The sequence below is a fragment of the Sminthopsis crassicaudata genome, chromosome 6 (genome assembly GCF_048593235.1).
Source record: "Sminthopsis crassicaudata isolate SCR6 chromosome 6, ASM4859323v1, whole genome shotgun sequence".
In the NCBI taxonomy this organism is placed as follows: domain Eukaryota; kingdom Metazoa; phylum Chordata; class Mammalia; order Dasyuromorphia; family Dasyuridae; genus Sminthopsis; species Sminthopsis crassicaudata.
In genome coordinates this window covers 78,960,705-78,981,684 of record NC_133622.1, presented here as the reverse complement: position 1 = coordinate 78,981,684, position 20,980 = coordinate 78,960,705, and the positions used below count along the sequence as shown (strand labels likewise).

Below are 20,980 nucleotides of genomic sequence, written 5' to 3'. Positions count from 1 at the left end.
GAAGGACATTTGATACAAAGTTTTTTTTTTTTTTTTCTTTTTTTTTTTTCCCGTTCATTTGTTTCCTTTCTTATTTCTAAGTGCATTAATTTTATCTGTGTAAAAATTTTTCAGTTTCATGTACCTAAAAAGTTATTTATCTGTTGTAATTAACTCTATCCTTTGATTAAGAATACAACTCCAACCCCATAACTGTGAGAGATATAAGATTTAATTTCTCTTCTAATTTTTATGTGCTATAATTTTTAATATTAAGGTCATATATCCTTTTAGAATATTTTATGGAATGTGTTATTAGATGAGAAATTAAGCCTGAGCTTAATTTATGTCTGCTAGACTCCTTTCTGGTTTTTTAGTCTTCTCCCCTAATTCCCCAAATTAACTAGAAAGTTCTTCTGTAAGTTGTATTTTCTGATTTAGGAAAAAACTGCTTTATTGAATTTCATTGTTTTGATTCTCCCTTGTCTGTTCTGTCTTATTTATTTCTATATTTTTTAAGCAAAACCAAATGATTTTTATGACTACAATTTTATAATATAGTTTGATATGTAAAATGCTATGCTTTCTTCACTCCTAATTCATAATTTCCCTTGATATTCCAAATCTTTTCTTTTCTTTTTTTTTTTTTTTATTAAAGCTTTTTATTTACAAAGCATATGCATGGAAAATTTTTCCAACCTTGACCCTTACCATAACCTTTTGTTGCAAATTTTCCCCTCCTTCCCCTCACCCTCTCCCCTAGCTGGCAGGTAGTCCAATACATGTTAAATATGTTGAAATACACGTTAGATCCAATATATGTATACATATTTATACAATTACCTTGTTGCACAAGAAAAATCAGATCAAGAAAGAAGAAAAAGAAAAACTGAGAAAGAAAACAAAATGTAAGCAAATAACAATATAGAGAGAGTAAGAATGCTATGTTGTGTTCTACACTCTGTTCCTATGGTTCTCTCTCTGGATGTAGATGGCTCTCTTTGTCACTGCACAAATGGAACTGGTGTGAATCATCTCATTGTTGAAGAGAGCCACAGCTATCAGAATTGATCGTTGTATAATATTAATGTTGCCATTTACAAGGATCTCCTGGTTCTCCTCATATCACTTAGCATCAGTTCATGTAAGTCTCTCCAGGCCTCTCTGAAATCATCCTGTTGATCGTTTCTTATAGAACAATAATATTCTATAACATTCATATTCTATAACTTATTCAGCCCTTCTCCAACTGGTGGGCATCCTTTCAATTTCCAGTTTCTAGCCACTATAAAAAGAGCTGCCACAAACATTTTGGCACATACAGGTCCTTTTCCCTGCTTTAAGATCTCTTTGGGATATAATCCCAGTAGCAACACATCTGGATCAAAGGGTATGCACAGTTTGATAACTTTTTGAGCATAGTTCCAAACTGCTCCCCAGAATGGTTGGATTCATTCACAGTTCCACCAACAATGTATCAGTGTCCCAGTTTTCCCACATCCCCTCAACATTCATCATTATCTTTTCCTGTCATTTTAGCTAATCTGACAGGTGTAATGGTATCTTAATTTGCATTTCTTCAGATCTTTTCAAATGAATTTTGTTCTTATTTTATTAAGTTCTATATAGTTTCCCTTTGATTATTTGGTTTGATAAAGTACTAAATGTGTTAATTAACTTGATATCATTATTATTATTGTTATTGTCTTGCACAAGAACTGAATATTTCTTGAGCTATTTAAGTTGTACTTAATTCTTTTTTTTTTTTTTTTTAGGAGCACTTTGTACTTAAATCTGTTCAAGTCTTGTGTGTGGTTTGGTAGATTAGTCTCCAGATTATGTACTTTGTTGTTTTTTTGATTGGGTTTCCCTTTTCTTTTATTGTTTCTTGGATTTTGTTTTTATGTAGAAATACGCTTGCTTTTTTAATGGCTTCCAACTTTGCTTAAGTTATTATTTCAATATCTTTGTGATTTCTTAGTATATTATTGTTATATCTGTAATATTCTTCTCTAAAATGTAATCTTTTCTTATTGGGGTTTCCTTAGGGTCTATGGAGGCAGCCTTAGTTTCAGTTCACTAATCACCCCAAATGCAGCCAGGTATTAAAGTCCAAATCCTTTATTGTCTCCTTCAAAGTTTTGTCTCCTTCACTTGGAGCTCAGCTATTTTTTCTGGAGGCCTATCTCTCTCCTTGGTTCCAAGAGCTTCTGCTCCTGCCTGCCTACTCTAGCTTCTGAATCTCCCTGACTGAATCCTGGTTGAGGCTCCTAGCTTATATATGCTGTCTTAAAGGTGTGAATCTTGTTGAACTATAGTAAGTACTAAGCACATGTACTGAACTAGAGAACTATTAAGCTCCATGCTAAATTAGATAACTATTGTCTCTATCAGTTCCACTAACTTAGCACCTTGTTTCAAGTTCTGGCCTATAACACATATCATTATTTATTAGGGAGTATTTTGTGTTCTCTTTATCTGTCATTATGCTTTTAATTTCCTTCTTTTATTTAATAACTTTCACTAGCATTTCTGGAACTTTATAAACCAATAGTGAGAAGAGAGACCCAGGTTTTCAATATTAACATTTTACCAGTCTTGCTATATGACGGTGAGATATGGAACAGGTCTGCTTCTAAAGAATTAAGAGTGAGTATCACAAAGAGGGCAAGTGACAGGTACACAGTTAATATGAACAGACTGCAACATGTAACATGTGCTAAATTCCAGAGAGGAACAGGACTAAATTATATCATCAGAGAATGATATAACAGGAAGAGAAAGTGAACTGGTTGTGTTTCAAGATCCACAAATGACATCTAGACAGCAATGGCCTTCTGCTGATGCCTTTGCAATGTAAGGAGAAATTGAGGATGGCCTCCTTCATTTTGCGGAGATTTCTTGTGAAATTTGGAAGGGCATGAATAATAGTTTCAATGGACTTGGATAGGTTTTGATCTGCATTTTTGGAAGGAATTCCTGAATTGTTGAAGTAACAGATCTATTTGAGTATTTGGTGGTGATATTTGCTTTCTTCTCTAAAGGGTATTGATCTAATGTAGCTAAAAGTTATTGAAAATTTATTTTGTGGATTTTAATATGTTAAACAATTTTGTAATAGGAAGTGTGTTTTTGATATTGGAATTCTCTGATATATGTCCTATATACTTAGTCAATCAACAAATAATTATTTGGTTTCTATTATGTGTTTTAAAAAAAATTGTCCTAGGCACTGTAGGTATAAATAGAAAGAATTAAATATATTTACTCCCTAAGTGCTTACGTTCTAAAAAGTGAGACAAAAGATGTACTTTTGCCCTATACAAAATAGTTATAAAGAGAGCAAATTATAAATAAATACAAAATTATTAACTATAACAGAAAGGTATTATTATTACCCAGAAAAATCTTAAAGAATAAAATTTGATTTTGCTTTGAAAGAGGATAGAGATTTTATGAGAGGGAGTTAAGATGGAAAGATGTGCATTCCAAGTGTGGAGGATTCTAAATAAATCCATGTAATAAGCCTAGGGACAAAGTGGTATAGTTGACTTTGTCATGAATACTATTTAGCATTTGTGAAGTTTGTTTTCATTTAGGATAGGGTACTTCAAGTAGAATAGTGCTGGTAATTAAGGTAGTGTTAGAATACTCCCCACTGAGCTTTTAAAATCAAGATCCTAATTTTGCTGTGCTATGATAATGATGCTGGACTTTTACTGTTGTGTTCTTTGAATTATTAGATTTATTATTTAGAATTATTAGAATGTTCAAAACCTGTTAATATTTCTCAATTCTGGTAATTTTTTTGCTATTTCCTCTGGCTGTGATATCTTTTCACTTTGCTGTCAGTTCATATTTATTGCTGTTTCAAAGTGTAGTATATTTTTAACTAACCTATCTTAGTAATGCATTCAAGGTAATACCCAATTTTACTTGTCTTTTTTCCAGTTGATGTATTGTTTGTTATATATTTAGAGGTAGTATAGTGTAATGACAACACTATAGTGTTTTGTTTGGAATTAGGAGAACTTGATTTAGAATCCAGCCTCTTTTTCAAAGTGCCCACAGCTCTTACTCTTCCTAATCTCTCAGACAAGAACATTGTCTCATATTTCACTGAGGAAATACAGGCCATTCATGGAAAGCTCTTTTCTCTACTGTTCTTTATCTCAGGTCACTCAGGTGGGTTCTGCTACTATCTCTTCCTTCACACCTGGTTTAAATGATGAAGTAGCTTTTTTTTTTTTTTTTTTTTTTTTTTATCAAGACTAATCCTTCTACATGCACAAGTGATCCTATTCCATTCTGTCTTCTCCAGCAGATTTCCCCTCTTTATCAGCTTTACTTTCTCTCATTGATCTTTAGTTTTTCCCCCTATTTTCTGTCTATTATTGTGCTGCTTTATAAACACTGCTATGGAGGAATTTATGGCCATAGAAGAACCAGAAAACATTATGAAATGCAAAATGAATAATGTTGTTGATATTAAATTAAAAAGATTTTACATAAACAAAACCAATGCAGCCAAGATTAGAAAAGACGGGAAAATTTATTTTTTGCACTCGGTGTCTCTGATAAAGGTTTCATTTCTAAAATAGATAAAGAATTGACTCAAATTTTATAAAAATACAAGCCATTCTTCTGTTGATAAATAGTCAAAGGATATAACCAGACGATTTTCAGCAAAGAAATTAAAGTTTGTCCTAGTCATATGAAAAAATGCTCTAAATCATTATTGATTAGAGAAATGCAAATTAAGACAGCTCTGGCTAAAATGACAGGAAAACATAAAGATAAATATTGGAGGAGGTTGTGAAAATTGGGACACTAATATATTGCTAGTGGAATTGTGAACTAATCCTTCTTAGACCAATTTGGAATTATGTCCAAAGGGTTATAAAACTGTGTACCTTTTGATCCAGCAGTGTCTCTTCTGTGTCTGTATTCCAAAGAGATCATAAAAGAGGGCAAAGGACCCACATGTGCAAAAATGTATGTGGCAGCCCTTTTTGTAGTGGCAAGGAAAACTGGGAAATTGAGTGGATGCCCATCAGTTGAAGAATGGCTTAAATAAGTTATGATATATGAATGCTATGGAATATTATTTTTCTGTAAGAAATGACCAACAGGATGATTTTAGAGAAGCCTGGAAAAAGTTGTATGAACTGATACTGAATAAAGCAAGCAGAATATTCACGAGAACATTGTACACAGTAACAAATAAAAGTGTTATAATCAATTGTTATGTACTTAGCTCTTTTCAACAATGAGATGATAGAAGGCAATTATGTAGACTATAGTATAGTGATGAAAAGTGTCATCTATATCCAGAGAGAGAACTGTGGAGACTAGATGTGAATCAAGATCACATTTTCATCTTTTGTTGTTGTTTGTTGGCTTTTTTTCTTTGTCATTTTTTTTAAAACTTTTGATCAGATTTTTCTTGCAAAGCATGATAAATGTGAAACTATGTTTAGAAAAAATTGTATATATTTAACTGTAGAGGGCCGGAACTTTGGAGAAGTATAGTTGAAAAAAGGTGTTAACAGTGAAATTGATGAAATAATGGTTCTCTAGTTTATATATACTTAGTACTTAGCATGGTGATGTATTAGTTCTACAGTTGATAGAATTGTAATAGGGTATTTAAACTGGGGACAAAGTCAGACTCAGAAGTGAGACTGGCAGACTGGCAGAGGAAACTATATATTTAACCTACATCAGATTGCTTGCTGTCTTGGGGAGATTGTGATGATGGGTTAAAAATTTGGAACGTGAAGTTTTACAAAGGTGAATGTTGAAAACTATCTTTGCATGTAGTTTATGTAAAAATAAAATACTATTTAAAGTATTTTAAAAGAAAGAAACAAAGAAAGAAAAGCACCATTTCAACTGACTTTCCCTACTAGTTATTGGCCTGTATTTCTCTTTCATTTTGTGGCTAGATTCCTTTACTCTAACTTTTAAAAAAATTTTTTATTTTTATTTTTTAACTCTTTGTAGTACTCTTTCCTCTTCATTCTACCAAAGCTGCTTTCTAAAAAAGTTACTTTTGATTGCTTACTAGCCAACTCTAACATCGGTCACAATCCTTGACCTCTCTATAGTCTTTGATAATGTCAGTCCCCTTCTTCACTTTGATATTTTCTTTGCTTTAGATTTTGGTGATAATACTTTCTCTTGGTTCTTTTCCTGTGTGTTCTTTTCTCTGTTTCTTTTATTGCATCTTCTCTCACTATCACTTGCTATTTCTGCGTGTTGGACAATTTTATCCAAAATTAAACTCTCAGGAGTGTCTCAAGGTATAGGACAAAAGCTTTATTAGGACCTTGGGAGAGCTGGGCGGTCATCCAAACTCTGAGCAGAAGGGATGAGTTCGGAACTAGGAAAGAGCCTCTGCCCAATGCCCACTTGCAACTTTTATACAGAGCACCCCAAGAAAAAGCCCAGACCCAACCCCGTACCCTTCATGTACATTCTGATTGGATATATAGGTTTTGTTCCCTGATTAGGAACAGGAATGTTGACAGGTTATAAATCTTTCTTTTCTCCCCCACCACATGATTTTTAAGAAACTGCAACTTAGGCCTGCAGGTTTTACCTACTTTAGTCAGTGGTTATGAGAGATCTTCACTTTAGCTGCTTTCACTCATTAAGGATTTACCAAGGCTTTGTCTTGTGCCCTGTTCTTTTCTTCCAGTGTTCTATTTCATTTAACTATCCCATTAACTCCCAAGGTTTCAATTATTATATCTATGGAGAAGACTTTTACCTCTACTTCTTTAGTTCTTACCTTTCCCTCAACCTAGATGTTGTCCTCAAGTCCTCCCTGCCTCCCTTCTTTTTTCCCCCCTTAAATTGCTTATTCATTTTTTAAAGACAAAATCATTTCCTTGTATGCAGCACAATACAAAAAGAATAAAGCTGTGAGTCTCTGTTTCAGTTTACTTTTTTTTAACTATGTAAGAAATACTACCCTTTATTTTAAAAGCTATCCTGGGGTTTTTTTGTTTGTGTTTTTGTTTTTGTGTTGTCTTTCCATTTGACTTTTGTTCTCTGCTTCGTACTTTAAAATTTTTTTCTCCCTTTTTACCTCTTCACCCAAAAATTGAGAAGTCTACCATTAGACATAGTTATGTGTATATATGTAAAACCATATTATAAAACTTCTGTTTATCAATTATTTCTCTGGAGGTGGATAGCATTTTCTTTCATATTTCTTTTGTGGTTGATTAGAGTATTTATAACAGTCAAAATCAAAATAACCTATTTCTTTAAAGTTGTTCTTTGCTATCACTGTATGTAATGTTCTTTTGGTTCTTCACATTTCACTCATTATTCCACACAAATTTTTGCATGTTTTTTAAAAAAATCAAGCAATTCATCATCTCTTTAAATCTATGTCATATTCCATCACAATCATTTACTACAAGTTTTTTAGTTATCCCCCCATTGCTAGGCAGCTCATCCATTTCCAGTTCTTTGCTAATACAAAGATAGCTGCTAGAGGAGAACATTGTCTGCATTAACAACAATATTTTATGATTATCAACTGTAAATGACTTAGCTATTCTCAGCACCAGCATATTCCAAACAATGCTATCTCCAGAAGAAGAAGTATGAATGTAAATCGAAGGATATACCTTTCTTTACTTTATTTTTCTTGATTTTTTTGTTTTTGCCTGTGTTTTCCTTTACAACGTGACTAACACGGAAATATATCTGCATGACTGCACAGGAATAACCTATATCAGATTGCCTTCTTAAGGAGTGGAAGGAAAGAATTTGCAATGGAATTTTAAAAAATGAATTTTAAAATTTATTTTTACATGTAATTAGGGAAACACAGTATATTAAATAAAAAAACAGCAGTTACAAATATTTTTAAACATGTAATTTTTTTTTCTTTTTCCCCTAATCACTTTGGAATGCAGATTAATGTGGTATTTTCGGGCCTGATTCCATATTGCCTTTAAAAATGGTTAGATTAGTTCACAGTTCTACCAATAATGTACTAACAGTATCTCAGTTTTTCCACATCTTTCCTAACATTTGTCATTTACCTCTTGTATCTTTTTTTAGCCAATGTGACAGGTGTAAAGTGATATCTTAAAGTTGCTTCAATTTGCATCTCTCTAATCAATAATGATTTAGAGCATTTTTTCATATGTCTATATATAGTTTTGATGTCTTCATTGAAAAGGTACCAGTTCATGTCTTTTTACCTTTTATCAGTTGGGAAATGACTCATAATCATATAAGTGCAATAAAGTTATCTATAATATTTGAGATATGAGACCTTTATGTGAGAAACTATCTATTAAAATCTCTCTCCCTCTTTACCCTCCCCAGTTTTCTGTTTTTTGTCTAATCTTGGACATATAGATTTTATTTGGAGTAGAAATTTTAAATTTAATGTAATCAGCATTATCTATTTTATATCTCATAAATGTTCTCTGTCTCTTATTCATAAATGATTCTAAAACCCAAAAGTCTGGTAGCTAATATGTTTCAAAATCTTCCTGTTATTTTATGATATCTTCCTTTATATCTAGGCCACATTTCTATTTTTACCTTATTGGTAATATTGGTCTATGTTCAGTTTTTACGAGACTGTTTCTAGTATTCCCAACAATTTTTTTTTTTAACAAATACTGAATTCTTTTCATTTGTCAAACACAAGGTTACTGTAATCATTTATTGTGTCTAATTTGTTAAGTGATCAATCTTTCTATTTCTTAGCCAGTACCAGATAGTTTAGATAATTATTGGCTTATCATATAGTTACAGATCCGACATTACTAAACTTCCTTCCTTTATATTTTTTCATTCTTTTGATATTCTTGATCTTTTATTCTTCCAAATGAATTTTGTTATTTTTTTCTAGCTAAATAAAAATTTTTTTGGTAAATTAAATGGGATGGCATTGAATAAAATAGATTAATTTAGGTAGAATTTTCATTTTTATTATATTGACTTTGTCTATTCATGAACAATTACTATTGCTCTAATTATTTAAATTTGACTTTATTTTTGTAAAAAAAAAAAAAGTTATTATTATGTTCATGTAGTTCCAGGATATGTCTTGTCAGATATATTCCCAGGTATTTTATATTGTCTATAGTTATTTTAAATGAGATGTCTTTCACTATCTTTCTTTTAGGATTTTATTGATGATATATAGAAATGCTGACATATTATGTGGATTTACTTTATATTCTGCTACTATAAAAATATTTTAAATTGTTTCCACTAACTTTTTAGTTGAAGATACTAATTTAGTGACTTTGTGCATAATTCTAAGTTGCTTTCCCAGATAGCTAGATGTAGCCATTTTATAAAACATTTTTGAAAGTCTGTTAATAAAGATAACTGTGATATCCATTTATTAATAGGCCTGTATTCAAAGGAAGTCAGAGATAGATATAAAAGTTTTGTATTCTTTGTCATAGGCTTTTATACAGGACATTCCATCTGAAGTATATTTGAAACAGTGTAAATATCCATTGATTGGAAATGTTAAGCAATTTTGGTTCATGAACAAATAGGTATATAATTGATATTATGGATACCAAATGTTAATGTAATGGATAATTAAGTCATGTATGAATATAATGGAAAATAACTGCTATAAGTAATGATGAAAAATAAGAACACAGAAAAGCATGTAAAAGATAATGTAAATTGATGCAAAATAATATAGCACAGTAATTAGAGTATAAGTGGAAAAAGGAAAAAATAGCAAAAACAGAGAAATAGAAGCTGAATGTTGTAATTATAATGATCAATCTTGACCCTCAAAAGGAGAGTTCACTCCTCTCTTTCTTTGATGGATATGGGTGTAGAACACTGTATATGCTGTTAGACTGAACTGTGTTGATTAATTTCCTGAACTTATTCTTTGTTAAGAAGGATGGCTGCTTCTAATATATGCAATAAATATAAAGGAACTAACATATTATGTGAATAGAAAAGATCTATAAATATTTTAAAATTAGCTTTGTAACATAAGGGATTATTTATCACTTGTATTTAATAGGGGGATGATAGTAGTACTATTGAAGATTTTTTTTTTCCCATAGAAAGAAAGCAGCTGAGCTAAGATATTAGAAGTAAAAAAAAAGAAGTAGATATTCTGTTAATTTTGTACTGTGTGTTTGCTCTGTAACATAGAACCTGATAGATTAAATAGATTATCTCTTTGGTGTTTGTTTACTTTTTTGAGAATGTTTCTTTTAAAAAAGATAAGAGAATTGACCAGATGAGCTCTTTTAGCTCTTGTGATTTTACATTTTTGAAATACTTCTAAAAATTGCTCACACAATTTAGAATTAATATTTTCTCCTTAGTACTACTTACAGTTTTCTTTTTATGTCACTTCACATATGACTATTATGCATATTTAACATAGTTTTACATAGTTCATTAAAATCACAAAAACAAATGATGTCTGCATAAGGAAAAAAGAAAAGTGATCACTTCACACTTCATATTCTTTCACTTTTCTAATAGAATTATAATAAGAATTTCACCATTAAATACATGAAGCTATATTCCATACATTTGTGTAAAATTTCACAAGAGTCAAAGAGTACACTGATGGTGTTCAGAATTACTAGGTTCTTAGTTTTCACCAAGTTGGTATAGATGAATCAATATCAGAGATTTTGTCATTGTAAAGGAATTTCTGAAGACAGCTAGTATAATTCAAACATAATCTATAATCTTTTTTCTACCAATCCATTCCAGTGATCTTTCAATAAGTATTTCCTATGTGCAAAGCACAATACTTGCCGCTGAGAATACCAAGCTTTGTTTGTCGATTAGAAGCTTCTTGAAAGTTAGGTCTATTTCGCTTTTTTGCTTTGGGGTCCTACTAAGTAGAATAAGGCTGGTCATACCATAAATGTTTACCAAATAATAGTTGAATGAAGTACTTATTGATTTTGTCTCACTCTGAAAGATTACAATTTAGGTACATTTTTAATTAAAAAAGGATTTGTCCACATAAAAGTATAATAATTATTTTGAATATAGTCAACTGACATAATCTTCAGGAATCTAGAACAAAAAATGAATTTATTTCATTTCCTGATGGCAAAGGCATATTTTTAAGTACAAACATGACAAATTATTAAGAAATAAGAATTGAGATGAAGTATTAAGAGAATATTATGTCACTTTTTATACTAAGTACAGCATTCCAAAAAAAAAGGGTATGAATTTTGGTGAGATATGGGATGAATGAGCAGTTAAAAACTGTTGGTTTATAGGGCAAATACAATATTAGGATATAGCTTTAGACCTTTGAAGTGTTATGACTAGTTTGTGTCATTGAAAGTTAGGACAAAAAAAATTTAAAAAGACTATTTAACTGTTCATATATTTGAAGGGTTGCTATATGTGAAGGAAGATGAACATGTTTTTGATCATTTTGTAGATAAATTTAAGGGAAATGGGCCTAGGTTCTAGTAGTAGGAATATATTATCTAGATGAATTCCTTGACAATATGTGTGATTAGATCCTGGAACAAAGATCAGAGTTGATTTTTACAATTTTTGTTTCTGTTAATTTATAAGAATAATTTAGAAACCTCTACATTAGACATAATATAAATGTGATCATTCTTGATGGAAGTAAGACTAGGGCTTTCTTTTTGACTTTACCTTTCTCTCTATAATATTATCAATTTATAAACTTATAAACTTACTAGTTTATTTGTAATATAATTTTTATTATAATATTTTATAACAAAGTAATTATTTATAATAACATTAATATAATTTTTTTCGTAAAATTAACTCATTTTATAACAAGAAAATTTATAAACTGAATTTAATTATGTTTTATAGATTATGCTTTTGGAAATGTACAGAAATATGCTATGTTCCCTTTGAATATTTTAAATTAATTTTCTCTTTTTCTGTTTAGGTAACTTTTGAAATGCACAAAGAAAACCTAGCTAATGTATTCAGGGAATACCAAGGGAAAGTTGGTGAAGAAATAGGACCAGGCCCCTCTAGTCCAATACAGTCTGTCTCTGGTATTAGCAAGGATGTTGAAGTTTCAGATGTTCCACAATTAGAAATAAAGGAAGATACTTCTATTCGTATTAGCAGTTCTGATGATATAGAACCACTAAAAGACATTGTAGAATCTAATATAGAACACCAAAATCACATATTATCTGATGAAGAAAAAAAAGCTGGGGAAGAAAAATATAAGGAACTAGATAAAATAGATTTGGAAGGAATAACGACAAAGGAAACAGAATGTAAAGACAACTTACAGGTAGCTCTTGGAGTACAAGAAGTCATGAATATCTCTTCTAATTCTATCAAAGTGAGTGAGGAAGATAATAGAACTGGAGTCCTAAGTTTACCTTTAGAAGAAGATACTTCAGATTTTCCAGAAATTTTGGATAAATCTACAATGGAAGACGATGAAGAGGATTATGTTGAACTTAAAGTAGAAAGTAGTTCCCCCATTGAACATCAAGAAGAAAACAGTCCACCTCTTCAACTGTCAAAGTCAGATATGTTACCTGGAGAACTTCAGCAAAATGAATTGTCTTCCGTTGTATCTGAAGCCCATGAAAAATCTGATTCTGAAATATTAGTTGAGGCATTACCAGATTCGAATACGTCAAAGGAAGTAACTTCTTCCAAAGTCACAGCCCAAACAGAAATCAACCCGATGCTAGATGAAGGAAAGAAAATGACTGTACATTCTGGTGATATTAAAACAGTTATTGATGGACAGATCAGCAACTCAGAAACTAGTATTGCTTCTGAGAAAAAGATTGCCAAGTTGGATGTTTCCAGTGTAGCTACAGATACCGAGAGGCTGGAATTAAAGGCTAGTACGAGTACAGATAGTTCTCAATCTCATCGGCCCAGTCCTGAGGTGGGTACAGTTCCCTTTTTCAATATGCTTTTAGCATTGGTTATAATTAGAAATGGAATGTTTAATACAATCATTTTGTTAATGAGTTGATTGATATTTTATGTCACTATATAAATGTTTTAAATCAAAAGACTTAATTTCTAATATTCCTGATGGAGAGATTATTAGAAATTTAATCTGAAATAATTTGCCCTTTTTTTTTTTTTTTCTTACAGGTCTGTTTTAATAGTCCAAGTTGAATCAACATTATCAAACATTTAAAATAAAGTAGGACAATTTATGTAATCAAGTGTAAACTCTGGACTTACTTTCCCAAGCCTTAGTACTATCAAGAATAGTCCCTAGAGGGTGGCTGACTAGTGCTCCCCTCAGGTTTTGAGACATTATTCCACTTTCCCCAAAACTTAGGAATTACATTTCCTCTCTTCAGTGAATCTATTGTAGTTTGTTTGCTACAATTTATAAATATTAACTCTAGTGATTTAGAAATTTTTATCTCCTTTTTTAACAGTACAGGATTTTAGGAAAAATATAGCACAGTTTACAAGTAAATTTTGACTTAAGTCTTTTCATGCCTATAAATACATGGTCATACAATTTAATACACTAACATCATTTTACAGAATTCTAATAACTTATCTGGTAGTTATTTTGTTGTTTGAAACAGGCATTCCTCACTACAACAAAATAAAGAAAAGAATAAGAAAAGCAATTATTCCATTTCACAGAGACTTTTGCTTAATCCATACAGAGCTCACAGAGTATATGGTATGCTCCCTATAGGGCCTAAGTACTGGGTTCTCTGGAAGTAACATCCTCACTTTTAGCTGAGAAATCAAACTGAAAAGTTTTCCATGATTGCCAGAGTGTATGGAGCCATCCAGTTGGGGTCTGAACAAAATCTTTAGGTGATCCTTTATATATTCTATAAAGTAGTTCCTATATAACAGATCAGTACCTTAGTACCTTTGGTACCTGGGCAGATTTCCTCTTATGCCAAAGAGCACCCGTAGATTTTCCCAATGGATCCCAACTTAATAGAACATTTCTAATAGAATTCCAGTTTCACCTAAAAATAATAATTGTAGACTATTATGTATAGGACTTCCAAAAATAATTAAATCCTTAATGTTAATTACTCAAGTTTTTTAAGCCAGTCTTATGTTATAGACTTGCAAACAAAATCTAAGATTTACTTAAAAGGACAAGAACAAAAATAGACATCTATAAAGTTGTGTGGTGTAATACTAGGTAGTGATATTTTAGGAATATAATATTTAGGAATATTACCCTCAATACTTAAAAATATTGTATTTACTATATAATCACTATTAGCGTTTAAGCATCCAGAGAAACAATGATCATCACAAAGAAATTGTCCTAGCTTGTAAGGGACACTCTGAATAACAGATTATTATATAATTGCAACCTAAAATAAAAGTGGCTTTTTTTTTTTTTTTTTTTTTTGATTCAAAAAACTAGTGTACCCAATAAAAATTGTTCTGAGTAAAGAATCTTTCCAATGGATCTTTGCCATGGTGAAAGGCTCAATACTTATTTCATTCTTTCAATTTCTGTTTTAACCTTCTGGTTTTAGAATATAGGACAGTTTTCCTTGATAATTTCTTGAAAGATAATATCCAAGCTCTATTTTTGATCATGATTTTCAGGTAGACAAATAATATTTAAATTCGTTCTCCTGGATCATTTTTCCAGGCTACTTGTTTTTCCATGAGATATTTCACATTTTTTTTCATTTTTTTTTCATTTTTTCTGGTTTTACTTTATTGTATCTTGATTTTTCATAAAATTATTAGCTTCCATTTGCCCAATCTATTTTTTAAGAAATTATTTTCCTCAGTGAGTTTTTGTACCTTCTTTCCTAATTGGCCAGTTTTGCTTTTGTGAAGGCATTCTTCTCCTCATTAGTTTTTTGTATTTCCTTTTGCACCTCTCTCAATTCTTTCCTTAATTTTTCCTCTCTCTGTCTCTTGATTTTCAAAGTCCCTTTTGAGCTGTTCCATGACCTGAGCCCAATTCTTTTTTTTCTTGGAGGCTTTGGGTATAGGAGCTTCAACTTGTTATCATCTTCTGAGTGTATGTTATGATCCTCCTTGTCACCATAATAGCTTTCAATGGTCAGAAACTTTTTTTGTTTTCTGCTCATTTTCCTTCTGTATTACTTGACTTTTAACTTTTTGTTAAAGTAGGACTTTTTCCAGGGTGAAGGGTGCCCTGTCCCAAGCTTCTGGGATTTTGTGCAGCTCTTTTCAGAAATCCTTCTATGAATTTGACCACAAGCACTCTTTTCTGCCCTGGAGATGTTAGGTGTGTTGCCCCTCTGCCAGCTATAAGATCTAATATGTTGTCCTGGGCTGCCCTGGGACTACACACCAGTCTCTCTTCCTGTTCCCACAGACCCTCTCCACTGACCGGTCCAGAAATCTCTATCACTGCTGCTGTTTTAGAGATCCTACCTCATTTACCCTGAGGGCCGCAGGGGGGTGGGGGAGGATGACTGTGGTAATTTTGCACTGGGTTCCCAGTCTGGTTGCACAGACCATTTCTGCTGACCTTCCAGCTCCTATTTGGCACCTCTGGGCTGAGAGGTCTGAAAGCCACCAAGTACTGCCTCTGTTTCAGAGGTTGGGCCTGGTCCAGGGCTGCACACTGGACTCCCACCTTTATTGTGAGAATCTAAAGTGTCTTTGGATGGAAAATGTTCTATTCCATCTTTTTGGGTGTTTCGATGCTCTAAATGTTTAGAATCTTTATTTAAAGGAATTTGGAGCAATTTGGGGGAGAGATTGGTCAAATTCCTGCCTTTACTCCACCATCTTCCCAATACTTATTTCAAATATTTTCTTTGCATGTAATATTCTTTCTGGAATCACTCTTCTAACTTTTATTGGCCTTGATTATTCCCCAAAGACATATGACTAGTCTTCTCTCTAATTTCTTATAGTAATCCTGAAGAGATTGTGGTGTGTGGAATGACCTTCATTTACTAGTATGGAAATTTGTTATTAAAAGGAGAACACTCTAATAGTAATACCAATATTTCTTTCCTTGAAGACATTTCTTGAAGAAATTAATTCTCCAGATGATTTAAAAATTATTTACCTATGTAAAAAAATCTGAGACTCCTAGAAAGTCTTTTCTTTTGTGTACTGAAAATAGCAGTTGCATTCTCACACTGTCTCTGATTTTGTTGTCTTTTGTGTGATCTTAATGGGGGAAAGAATAGTATAGTGGAAATAGCTTATTAGGAATAAAAAAAATTTATTTCACATCTTGACTCTTGTTGATATTGCTCTTTTGAACAACTCACCTAACTTCCCAGAACCTTAGTTTTCTTATTTGTTAAATGTTGGTTGAATTAAAAGGGGATAATATTGTCCTTCCTTATTTGATACGCAATGTGGTACGGTGTGCAGAAGGCTGCATTGCAAATTAAAAGATTTAAGTTAGATTCTCCCCTCTGGAAGCTTGGGCAAAGCACCTGATCTCACTGGCCTTTGGGTCCTCATCTGTAAAAAGAAGTTTCTTGAAGTCTTAATCAAGACTTCTAAGTTCTCTCCTAGCTCTATCTCTATAATTCTGTGATCTCACAAAAGTCATTTTTAGGTTTAAATGACATAATGTAAATAAAACTTTCTTATAATATAAGTTGCTGTACAAATGAAAGATGATAATATAATGGTGAATAATAATATGTAAGATGCTGTTGTTAGAACTAAGAGCATGGTTTCCATTGCAGGCTCTAAGACATGGCAGATTCAGAAAGTTGCTGAAAGATAGGAATTTTGGAGGCTTACACATTTTTATTGGAAGCCTTTGAGTGAACCTGCAAGAAATGACTTGATTAGAATTAGGTAGTAGTATCATATGTTGCTTTAAAATTTTTCAAGTACACACAGAACTTAAATATGTACAAAAACAAGATGGAGTAGAAGTGGGAAGATAAGAGATGACGTGAGACTTCTTGTTAGCAATGTTTCTCTTGTGTTCCACCTTCCACCTGTCCCCTAAATTTCAGACTTCTTTTTCTTGAAGTCTTGATTCTCCTCCATCTATGTTTTCCCCTGGTTATCATTAAAATTTGGAGAGGGTAGATAAAGGGGAGAACACAATGGCATTTGTTCTGTACTTCTAGTGTATGGCCTCAGTTATAATTCACATTATTTTTGAAAGGATATTCTTTTAATTCTTTATTTTGAATAATCTTTATGATACAATGAAGTGAGTGTTGGGCTTGGAGCAGAAAGGACCCATCTTCCTGAATTCAAATCTGGCCTCAGACACTTACTATCTGTGTGACCCTGATCAAATCAGTTAACTCAGTTTGCCTGTTTCCTCATCTGTTAAATGAATTGGAGAAAGAAATAGGAAATCCCTCCAACATCTCTAACAAGACAGTCCCAGATGGGGTTACAAAGAGTCATGCTCGACTGAAAAAGAGCAACTGAATAGATCCTACTGTAAAGCCAAATAGTGTTTTATTGCAGCAGCATTTCTGTTTGCAGAGCTGCTTGTCATTGTGCTTTCAGATTTCTGGATAAATTTGGAAAATTGTTTCCCTCTCTTCTACTCCTCAGCTAATATTACTCTGCGACTGGTTCCATCAAGTTCCATCAAATCATTTGTTGATGCCATTCTTTCGTTTATTTGTTCTCTGTATTTCACTCTTTTCTTGGATTTTCATTCCAGAGAACTTGTACCTTATGTCATCTTCCTAATAGCATTACATATCTCTCCTGGTAATAGGGTTGCAATAGTATATTAAGCACTGAGTTTACTTTTATATTGCTCAAAGTGAAGATAATAAAATTGCAAGTGAATTGGTTAATGTTGATTTATAGCATATATAAACTTAATAACCATTTATAATTTGCGTTTTGAAATTACCATACCTATGAGACTGTGGATTTCACAGTTGTCACTATACATGCTCTGTTATTTCTTTTGCTCATACCTTCTCTGAAGATGGACTAATTTTTCTTTGCTTAGATATCAAGAGAACAGGAGCAAATAGGACAGGAAATACCATCAGCTCTAGCCAATGGTCAAAGAAGAGATTCCAGATCTACCATGTTTCGTATTCCTGAGTTCAGGTGGTCCCAAATGCATCAGCGTTTGCTCACAGACTTGTTGTTTTCCATAGAAACAGATATACAGATGTGGAGAAGGTTTGTTCACTGAGTCTATTTCAGAATTCACTAATCCTGTTTTTTGTTTTGTTTTGTTTTGTTTTTTTTTTTGAAATAAACATGTTACTTATCTGAAATTTTATGTTATCTGGTATCTGTATTTTAATAAAAACAGAATGTTACTAGTTACTAGTTACTATGTGGACATGAATTTTCATTTCAAATTGTCTTAGTTGCCTTGCTTGAATAGTTTGTAATGATATGGTTATAAAGCCTCTGGCCTCTGATAACATTATAGTTGTCCCATTTATTATAAATATGAAATCTAAGGATAACTGTCCTGCATATTAAAATCATTGTGAACTAAAGGAGTTTTCTGATCTTTACTAACTGCTATTTTATTTGCATAGATACCATATTTGTTGCAATTGATTGTGTCTGGCATTTTTTGTTATAATGTTTGGAAGTTTTTTTAATTTTAAAATTTATTACTATCTTTCTTTTTTTATAAGTCCATTTCCACATTTGGTTCTTTTCCCTTTACCCTGTGAGCTCTACCTTGTAACAGAATAAATAGCAGCAAATAAGGGGATAGGGCTACAAATGCAATGCACATATCAACCAAACCTGATATTATATCCTTTGAAGTATCTTACTTCTGCAAATAAGTGTGAGAGGTATATTTTTTCAACTTTTTTCCAAAGCCAAGCTTCCTGGTCTATGTATTTTTTTCTTCTCCTTTCATGTATTGTCATTTTGCAAATTTTTTTTCATGGTTCTGAAAAAACATTTATTTCACTTATTTCAGTGTTCATCAGTTTATACAGTTTTTACCATGATTCTCAGAATTTTTTATGTTCTTAATTTTTCTTTCATTTACCACAACTTGTTTAGTCATTTTCCAAATGACTTAATTTTAAGTTATTTTTGTTCTGCATAAAATAATAATTCGTGGCATGAATAGTCTCCAAATAGGAATGGTCTATTTGTCCACTAAAGGAAGTTCAAAGGCATAATACGCCTGATACATCATCATTGTTCCTACCTCTCTTATCATGCCATCCTTCTTAAGTAGACAAGCTATGATTCCATTTCTTTAGATTTATTAGTAAATATAATTTTTCTTTTAACAGCCATTCAACAAAGACAGTTATGGACTTTGTAAATAGCAACGATAATGTCATCTTTGTACATAACACAATTCATCTCATCTCTCAAGTAATGGACAATATGGTTATGTCTTGTGGAGGTATATTGCCATTGCTTTCAGCTGCTACATCTGCAACAGTAAGCTCTTACAGTATTACTTAAAATTTGTGAACAAACATTAATTATACACTTTGTTTCATTTAAAATGAGTAATTACTGACTAGTAATTAAAAGTTGAGTAATATGCTTTTTATATACTTTTCAAAACTATGATTCAGTTGATCATATGTATTTTATTACTCTTGAAAAGGAGTAATGTTATCTAATCCAAGAATAAAAAGTACATCTATTTCAGCTAGGTAGTTATGGGGAAAGATGACTGAGAGCATGTTTCATCATTTTAATTACTTGCAATAACATGTAGCAATATGACAGAGAATAGGCTAGTGTAGTATTTTTTTGTTGTTGCAAACTTGGATTTTTGTGAAATTCAGAAATTATATAGTACTTTTGTTAAAAAATGTTTTTCTTTATGGTACTTGGTATATTATAATGCTAAACTTCACTTTTTTGCAGCATGAATTGGAGAATATTGAACCAACTCAGGGTCTTACAATAGAGACCTCTGTGACATTTTTGCAGAGATTAATCAGCCTTGTAGATGTGTTAATTTTTGCAAGTTCTCTTGGCTTTACGGAAATTGAAGCAGAGAAAAATATGTCATCTGGAGGAATTTTGCGGCAGTGCCTTAGACTGGGTAAGTGTGAAATACTATTTTCTGTTATATATATATTTTTTTACAAAGAATGCTTACATAGGAAGCATTTGATAAATGCTTTTTGAATAATTTCCTGTTAAGTTGGAAATATCACTAATAATGTTTATATTTGGGATAGCATTTGTCTTTATTTCCAAATTTTTAAGAGCAAAGGAATAATCATAACAGTGGTTATCTATGAATGAAGATCAACATTCTTTTTTTTTTTCTTTAAATAATAGCCTTTTATTTTCAAAATGCAAAACTCAAAGATAGTTTTCAACTTTCACCTTTATGAAACTTTGCAACATTATTATCTAGTACCAGTTTACATTGAGGTCATGAATATACTAATTGCCAATTTTACTTAGCCATTTATTATAAAATATGATTCACCATAGCTTTTCTTTATCTAGATACCTTCCAAATAATAATACTGCATTTCTTTGAAGCTAGGCTTTTCACTTTTTAGTAAGTTTGTAAGTAGAACAATGTAAATGTTTTTCTTATTTACAGAAGTCTTAAATCATAGTTTTTTTCATGGATTCCCTCTTTGTTTCTAGGACAAAAATAATTTGATAGTAGGTATAGGTCAAAACGAATTTAATTCTTATTCTGAAATTGTAATATGTGTTAGTAGAGAAACATAACTTAGTTTTACCAAGTAATTCTGTTAATATGAAATTATTGAGTTAATCAAACAAAGCTTGCATTCACTCACAATGTTATTTAAACACTTTGAAATTTATATTTTGGTTTATTAATTGAAATGGAACAGTATAAAATATAACTTAAAATCAAACAAAGTAATGAAGGGGAGGGGGAATATGCTTTTAGTGAGAATGTAGTGGGAAAAAATGTGTTTAGTCTCTGATATATGTCATTCAGTTTAAAAAGTCTCTCTAGCTTCTTTTTAATGATACAACATGTATATAGCTCTGAGGATGGAAGAGGAAGAAGATGTGAGGCTTCCACTTTTATTTCTTCAACTTTTTTAGACTAGGAAGAAACTTTGGGCTTGACCTATGGGCTTCA

General features: G+C 31.7%; 1 protein-coding gene across 4 annotated transcripts in view; it reads left to right on the top strand.

Annotated features, from left to right (window-relative positions):
* Positions 1 to 20,980, top strand: part of LRBA (LPS responsive beige-like anchor protein) — a 742,057-nt gene that overhangs the window by 146,749 nt on the left and 574,328 nt on the right. For all 4 annotated transcript variants that reach the window (XM_074272516.1, XM_074272513.1, XM_074272515.1 and 1 more), the window contains exons 23-26: positions 11,915 to 12,889; positions 17,900 to 18,078; positions 19,173 to 19,326; positions 19,765 to 19,945. In XM_074272516.1, the coding sequence (XP_074128617.1) occupies positions 11,915 to 12,889; positions 17,900 to 18,078; positions 19,173 to 19,326; positions 19,765 to 19,945 (1,489 nt within the window). The remainder of the gene's footprint in view (positions 1 to 11,914; positions 12,890 to 17,899; positions 18,079 to 19,172; positions 19,327 to 19,764; positions 19,946 to 20,980) is intronic.